This window comes from Mus pahari, chromosome 17 (genome assembly GCF_900095145.1).
Source record: "Mus pahari chromosome 17, PAHARI_EIJ_v1.1, whole genome shotgun sequence".
Lineage (NCBI taxonomy): Eukaryota > Metazoa > Chordata > Mammalia > Rodentia > Muridae > Mus > Mus pahari.
Window position 1 is genome coordinate 49206256 of NC_034606.1, and position 8337 is coordinate 49214592.

The window sequence follows — 8337 nt, forward strand, 5'->3', positions numbered from 1 at the left end:
GAGAGCCACCTGCCTCTGCTTCCCAAGTGCTGGGACTGAAGGTGTGTGCTGCACTGCCCATCTCAGGAAAGTATTTTTTAAAGAAATTTGTTCTGTGGGGTGAGGGATTTTGTTTTTGTTTTTGTTTTTGAAACAGGGTTTCTCTGTATTGCCCTGGCTGTCCTGGAACTCACTTTGTAGACCAGGCTGGCCTCGAAAATCCACCTGCCTCTGCCTCCCCAGTGCTGGGATTAAAGGCGTGAGCCGCCATGCCCAGCAGGATGAGGGATTTTGCAACTTTTCTTTTTTTCTTCTGCCTGAAACTGTAGAAAACCATTCTACTATAGTCCTGGAGAGATGGCTCAGTGGCTCATATGCTGCTTCTCCATAGGACCTGGGTTAGATTCCCAGCACCATTAACGACTGTCTGTAACTCAGGTTCCAGGGATGGCCCAGTTGGTAAGACCCCAGTGCTGGGAGAGGGAGTACATTCCAAACCATAGTGCCGGAGTGGGCCGGGAAGAAGATGCTCAAGAGTCCAATACTATCTCCTAGATTTCATGGGCACTAAACATGAATGTGGTACATAGCTACACATGCAGCCAAAACACCCATACACATAAAAATATTAAAAATAAATTTTAACTAAAAAATTCTATTAATGAGTAATGTACAAATTGTATTGCTATACATAAAGTAAATCGAGAGTCTAAGCCACTTGGTCAAAGATACTTTGTATCAGAAGAGGCACAGACAGGACCACAAACCATCTAGCTCCCAGCTTTCCTTACTCCTGCCTTCATTGGCACCGGCCAAACACATTTTTTATTTATAAGTGACACTTTGACATGGAAACTTCAGGTCCTCCCTGCCTGGTGTTGTCTTCCTGTAGTCCTAGTTACTTAGGAGGCTGAGGCAAAGAGGCCAGAGGCTGAAGTCCAGGCTGAGTCCCTGAAGGAGGCAGCTGGTTAAAAGAAAAAGAGGCCCAGAGCAGCTCAGTGGCAGAGCCTTTGCCTAGCATGCAGGAGGGCCGAGGTTCAGTTCTTAGTACTGTAAAATTAAACAAGGCGCTGAAAAGATGGTTCAGCGGGAGATAGCACAACTACTCTTACAGAGCACCAGCGTTGGAGTCCAAGTACCCACGCGATGGCTCACAATCGTCTGCAACTCCAGTTCTAGGAGGTTTAACATTCTCTTATGGCCTCCTGAGACACTGCACACCCATGGTGCATAGACATACAGGCAGACAAAATACTCAAACACATGGGGGGGGGGAGCCTAAGTATCTTTTTAAAAGGAAGGAAGGAAGGGAGGGAGGGAAGGAGGGAGGGAGGGAGGGAGGGAGAAAATCTCTCTCCATGAATTAAAAATGAACAGAAAGCAAAATAAATAACTGCAAAAACAGAAACCCTACATGATAATAAAGGAAAGACAATATGTGGATAGTGGCATCTCTCGTGTAATAAAGAAAAGGAGAGAGTGCCACCGACGTGCCATCCAGAACCTGAAAGAAAAGGGTATGAAAAGAGCCATTCTGCCCAGCAAGCATCCAAGGCTAGGATTTGGGAAAGCCCACGAGAGCGTGACATGAGTCCAGTACGCCCATTGGGCCTCCCACTGGCTTATTTGCATGATCCGAGCGGGGCGGGGCCTCAGTGACGTCACCCGAGGACTTCTTAGGCGGTAACCGCTCTTTAAGCTTAGAGCAGCAACACCGGGAGCAGAGCTGAGCTGCCTCGCCGCCCGGAGCTTCAGGCACCATGTACGACCCAGAGCGCCGCTGGAGCCTGTCGTTTGCAGGCTGCGGCTTCCTGGGCTTCTACCACGTCGGGGCTACGCTATGTCTGAGCGAGCGCGCCCCGCACCTCCTCCGCGATGCGCGCACTTTCTTCGGCTGCTCGGCCGGTGCACTGCACGCGGTCACCTTCATGTGCAGTCTCCCTCTCGGTGGGTGCGTCCACGGCCACTACCCAGGCCCCGCGTGCGGGGAGGGGTTGCTCCACCTGGGGAATCGGTAACACTTTCCGGGGTGCCCGAAGAAACTTGTCCAGAGAGCTCTTATCCTTCCCGGTGCCGTTGAGCACCCAGCTGGAGACCCTGGGCCTGTCACCTGGCGTGGGATTTCCCGGGGCGCTCCGAGCATCATCTTCCTGGCCCGCTCCGGCGCTCTGGTCCTGCCAGCTGGGTCATCCCTGAGCAGCAGGGAACGACGCAGGTTTGCCGGGTCCTCTGGTCCCTGAGCCACAGAAGGTTTGCCTTGTGTGGCTCTGGCTAGTGTCCCATGGCGGGTGCCGCCAGGAAGGGCAGAAGGCATCCAGACTAGAACACCCTTGGTGGCAGTCCAACGCTCCGGTTGCCTTTAGAGGTGGCTGCTAGGGGCGGGGTACGTGGATTAGAGAAGTATTTGGAACACTTCCTAGAAGCTGGACTGGGTTCCCAGACAGGTCCAGTTTCACCCTCTCCTGTCTTCACTAGCCTGAACAAGCGGCCCTTCCCAGATCGATGTCACTGGCAGTGACATTCAGGGCATTTGAATCTTGGCCTAATTAAACATTTGCCCATGCACCCATGAGCGAGAGGAGGCGAGTTTACTTTCCTCTCCCCCCCTAAACTACTAGGATGTGATGCCCTCTCTCCTCAGTGTTGTAGTCGGATGCTTTTGAGGTTGTGGGCAGGGCTTGGCTAAGTGCCCACGGGGGAACTGCTGACACCCAAAGGTCCCCAGGCTGCACGATAATGTCCCACACCAACCCTCATTGATCTGGGGCCTCTGTAACACTTTACTCTTTGCTCTCCGCTGGCCACAGCCAGCAGGGAGAGACTTTGGCAGGCAGGGGAAAGCCCCTGCTGATGAGCAGAGCTCTGCCATTGGATGAGATCAGTGAGCTGACCCTGAGCCGATGAGACTCAGGGATTAGAAGACAAGCAAGTCTGGCTGTGTGCCTGCTTGTCTGTTTCCCAGTGAGGAGGGAGCCAGGAGTGAGAGCAGCCCAGTGGCCATTGCATGCCCTGGGCTTCGGCACTAAAGGCAGTTCTTAAATGGAGGGCTCTGAGCCCAATAGCGATGGATGATTACTGGGACAAGGTTTAAATGCATTGACCCCAGGAATCTTAAGTACACCCACTTTCATATAGAGCAGTGGTTCTCAACCTGTGGGTCACAGCCTCTCTGGGGGATCTAATGACCCTTTCACAGGAGTCACCAAAGACCATTGGAAAACAGATATTTATGTTATGATTCATAAGAGCAAAATTACATTATGTAGTATCATCGAAAATAATTTTATATTTGGGGGGGGGCACCACAATATGAGGGACTGTATTATAGAGTTCCAGCACTGGGAAGGTTGAGAACCACTGATAAAGTGGGGGTGTTTGTGTCTGCACAGAAGACAGGGACAGCCTGAGGCTGTCCTATCAGGTTACAGAGAAGGGACAGAACTACAGATTATCTCTGGTGGGAGCTGCTAAGGTGCGTTCGCTGCCCAGGGCTTGGAACAGGCACAGGTGTTGGAGCCATCTGAGTGTTTGGCTGGACTTGGCAGAGGAGGTAGGCGCGATCGGCCACCAAGTGTGTGAGTTCACCCTCAAGCCAGGCTCAGCAGGTTGGCTTGGAGCAGGGTTTGCTGGGAGTCAGAATTAGAGTTGGATCAAAGACTGGGATATGCCTGGCCTTGTGGAACCAGGATTCATGTTGTTGTAAGTGCTAGGGCAGAGTGGATTGGCCAAAGAGGGCTGATCTGGAGAGTGAGGGCAGATGGACCGTGAATATGCCGTGTACCTACTGTGCGATCTGGGAAGTCTGGGCTTAGAGTCTTACATGGAGCCGAGCTGCTTACACAGCCTTTTCTGGGTTGAGCATTTTTATAGACGTTATTTTACACAATCCTTTCTGTCTCCAGAAGTGAATACATTTTTACTCTCCTTGAAAAAGGTAGTCTAGCGGCTGGAGAGATGGCTCCGTGGTTAAGATCCCTTATTGCTCTTGCAGAACACCAGCTTGGCAACTTACTGACCACCTATAATTCTAGATCCTGGGAATGTGATGCTGTCTTCTGGCCTCTGCGTGGGTTTTTGCACACCTGTGGTGCCCATAGCTCCTATACACATATGCATATATATAATCGTGTTTGTTTGTTTGTTTGTTTTTAATTAAAGTCAATCTGTGGTATAGACAGATGGCAGAGTGCTTTCTTCTGTAAGGGGTAGGTCCAGGCCTGCATTATTTCTCCTGTGCTATCTGATGTTGAGTCCATTTGTGCCAAGGCTGGAGTGCTGATATGTTGGTGGCTTGTGGCTTTATGGACAGGCAGGTGGAGTTCTCATGAGTATGCACCACTGGAAGACCTGCCCCAGCATCATTCAGGAAATACCATATACAACAGGCTATTTTATATATTTTTTAGTTGCTCCCTTGAATAAAGTCAGACAAGGGTGAAATTCAGCCGGGCAGTGGTGGCGCATGCCTTTAATCTCAGCACTTGGGAGGCAGAGACAGGCGGATTTCCGTGTTCAAGGCCAGCCTGGTCTACAGAGTGAGTTCCAGGACAGCCAGGACTACAGAGAAACCCTTGAAAAAACAACAACAAAAAAACTAACAACAGCAACAACAAAAAAAGGGCAAAATTGATTATTCTCTTGAGTCATACCTAGAATATTACCAGTTTGTAATGACTGTTAATTACCGTTAATGAGATAATGTCACCTAGTAAACCTTTGGAATATAGGGTGTCACCTCTAGCCACCTTGAATGTACCCAATCCTGACCAAAAGACAGGGTGTGCTTTACGGTATCTTAATTGGGACCAGCCACAGTTCACAAGTTCTGCCTCTGCGTGGTTTCTGTTCTCCAGTGTGGTAGGTACCCTGTTCTATGTGCTTATCTTCTGTCACAGGCCGTATAATGGAGATCCTTATGGACCTCGTGCGGAAAGCTAGGAGCCGCAACATCAGCACCCTCCACCCATTCTTCAACATTAACAAGTGCATCCGAGACGGGCTCCGGGAGAGCCTCCCAGACAATGTCCACCAGGTCATTTCTGGCAAGGTTTACATCTCACTCACCAGGGTGTCAGATGGAGAGAACGTGCTGGTGTCTGAGTTCCATTCCAAAGATGAAGTCGTGGATGTAAGCATTTTGCCTCTCTGGGTGTGGTCACATGAAATCGCAACAATGCAGGGCTGTCATTGTCTCACTGGACTGGGGCCATGGGAATGCTATACATTCAGGGACTCTGTCTGTTAACTGGAAGCCTTACTATGCCAGGTCTCTTTAATTCTCTTCATTTTTCCAGTGCTGGGATGGGAGAGAGGGCCTTGGTCACACCAGGCAGGTGCTTGACTGTTCAGCTGCACCCTACCACAAGTTTTTTTTTTTCCTCCTTTAAGACTCAGAGAACTGGTTCTGGGTGTGCCCCACACCTCAACATATGCATGCTATGCAGTAAGGTTGACTTTTTGAATGAGGCTTCTCCAGGGTGGAACCATTCTTATTTGCTTCTATCACCAGATCTTGCACAGAGAAGATCATTTTTGCCATATCAAAATGCCACATTTGGCCTTTTTTATTATATATATATATAATAAAAAAGCCTATATATATATATATATATATATATATATATAAATGTATATATGCTTTTTATAGTTCTTGAATGAATGGCTGCATTTGAGTGAATGTGACTCCCTATGAGGCTGTACAAGTGTCCTGCATCCCTGGATGCAGTCTGGTCCTCCATTTGAATTTCTAGAAGCTTCTGAACGGCGAACACCTATCTGTTCTCAGTGGACACTGTGTTTGTTGTCCAGAATAGTGGTTCTCACAGTGTGATCTAGGTCACCACTGTTCTATATAACCTCTAACTGGCTTCAGGAGAGCTCTGAGGGAGGGCCCAGGTCGGTGCTTCCTGTAGTGCCTGGGTGAGATGTGCGATCCAGCCCCCTATGCCACCAAGTCAACGGGGTGGTCAGCCTGGGGGGTCAAGGACAGAAGACTGAACTGTGCGATTAGTAAAGCTAAGGACCTGCCATTGCTGCAGAGACCTATGAGCCTCAAATACAAACATGAGTGTCATTCATTCACCCAGGGTTTAAAAAAAAATAAAACGGGCTGGAGAGATGGCTCAGCTGTTTCAGAGCACTGACTGCTCTTCCAGAGGTCCTGAGTTCAACTCCCAGCAACCACATGGTGGCTCACAAACATCTGTNATGGGATCCGATACCCTCTTCTAGAGTGTGTCTGAAGACAGCAACGGTGTACTCATATAAATAAAAATAAATAATATTTAAAAACAAAAACAAAAACAGCCTACTGTCACCCAGCAGGCAGAGGCAGGTGGATCTCTGTGAGTTCGATACCAGCCTGGTCTATAGAGCGAGTTCCAGGATAGCCAGGGCTACACAGAGAAACCCAGTCTTGGAAAAACCAAGCCAACCATCCAACAGCAACCCCCAAGCCCCCAACAAGCCCTCCTGTGTGCAGAGAGCATCTCACTTGCCCTGCTCCCTTGGGAGGCACTGTGCCCTGTGACTGTCCACTCCTTTTTCTCACAGGCCCTGGTGTGTTCCTGCTTCATTCCCCTCTTCTCTGGCCTAATCCCTCCTTCCTTCCGAGGTGAGGTAAGTAAGTGTTCGGGGGTCCTTGGGCAGCTGAGTGTTTGGGGCTGGGCTCTGGCTCCCACGACTGTATCTAACCGCGGAGCTGGGATCTTGAGTCTTGAGGACATACATCCCCAGCAGACTGACCACAGACTTACACCCCTAGGAGTTTCCTCACCTCCTGCCTGCTGTCTGCCAGATACACTGGCCTGGCTCCCTTAATCTGATCTTGAACACCCTAGGGAGCCTCCTGGTGGCCTAATTAAAGTGTAAGATGCTTAGGAGTTAAAGTACTCTTGTTAGGTAGTTGATTTTCATGAGGATACAGGGTAGCTGTCTATTTCTTTTTTAATCTTTTAGACAGCGTCTTACTATGTGACTTTGGCTAGAATTCTCTCGGTAGACCAGGCTGGCCTTAAACTCACGGAGGGTTTGCCTCTGCTTGACTCTGCCACCTAAGTGCTAAGACTAAAAGACAAGTATCATCATCACACCCAAGAGTGAAACAATCTACATTTTCTTTTGTTGTTGTTGTTTTTAAGTTTCTTGATAAATATGAAGATATGCCTGAGTGTATGTATCATGTGTGTGTTCTTTGTGGGAATAGCCCAGAACTAGGCTGCTAGGGACCCTAGCGATTAAGCACATCTTTGATATTGATACTGGTCCCCAGTCTTCTTGTGATGTAATGTAGGCATGTAATCTTTCTAGAACTAAGTGGAAGGGACCCAGAAGCATTACAGCAATGTCCCTACACTCCCCAGAATGCACGTCTAGATTTTCCTCTAGACAGGAGAGTCAAGAGTTCAAGACCAGCCTTAGCTTCATAAGACTCTATCATGACACAGTGACTTCCACAGGTAATCCCAGCAATCAGGGACTGAGGCTGGAGGGTCATGAGTTCAAGGCCAGCCCATAACCTCCTCTCCCCAAAAGAAAAGTATTACAGGAAAACAGGCTCAATTGAATATCTTGCCCTAGATCTTCAAAGGGAGTCTGGTTTTGAACCTGTGGCCATGTGTCTCCTCGGTGCAGGGTTCATATCACATATTATCCCCAGTACATGTAACGCCCTTCGTTTAAATGGCCCCTTTATGCACATAGTAGGGACTCACCTATGGGTGTCCACCGGCATTAGGACATGAGAAGCATACCATGTAGTGGACTCTCATCTCCATGTGTCTTTGCCTGGCTCATTTGCATGGGGGCGGGGCATCCTTTGCAACAGTACACATGACCTTGAAAGTCAGGAAGAAGCTCCTGGAAGCGTGGTTCCCAGACCACCTTATTGGCTGCAGTGTCTTGTAAAACACTTAAGCACAGCCTCCCCCTTTCCCCTTCCTCACAGCGATACGTGGATGGAGGAGTGAGCGACAATGTCCCTGTGCTGGATGCCAAAACCACCATCACGGTGTCGCCTTTCTACGGTGAGCATGACATCTGCCCCAAAGTCAAGTCCACCAACTTCTTCCACGTGAATATCACCAACCTCAGCCTCCGCCTCTGCACTAGGAACCTTCAACTTCTGACCAGAGCGCTCTTCCCGTCTGATGTGAAGGTGAGCCGGGTGCTGGGGTGACACTCTCTGCCCCCCACCCCAGATAGCTGGGGACACCAGTTCGTCCCTCCATGAGCAGACAGAAATAGATTATGCCGCCGGGCAGTGGTGGCGCATGCCTTTAATTCTAGCACTCGGGAGGCAGAGGCAGGTGGATTTCCGAGTTTGAGGCCAGCCTGGTCTACAAAGTGAGTTCCAGGACA

The 8337-nt window shown here is 49.4% G+C and overlaps 1 protein-coding gene across 3 annotated transcripts in view; it reads left to right on the forward strand.

Annotated features, from left to right (window-relative positions):
* Positions 1-1699: 1699 nt before the first annotated feature.
* The window catches only part of Pnpla3 (patatin like phospholipase domain containing 3), a 19920-nt gene continuing 13282 nt past the window's right edge, over positions 1700-8337 (forward strand). For 2 of the 3 annotated variants that reach the window (XM_029547745.1, XM_021217406.2), the window contains exons 1-4: positions 1700-1926; positions 4875-5107; positions 6532-6597; positions 7925-8134. In XM_029547745.1, the coding sequence (XP_029403605.1) occupies positions 1740-1926; positions 4875-5107; positions 6532-6597; positions 7925-8134 (696 nt within the window). In that variant the 5' untranslated portion in view covers positions 1700-1739. Of the gene's footprint in view, positions 1931-4874; positions 5108-6531; positions 6598-7924; positions 8135-8337 lie in introns of all 3 variants that reach the window. The other variant, XM_029547746.1, reaches the window with a different exon arrangement.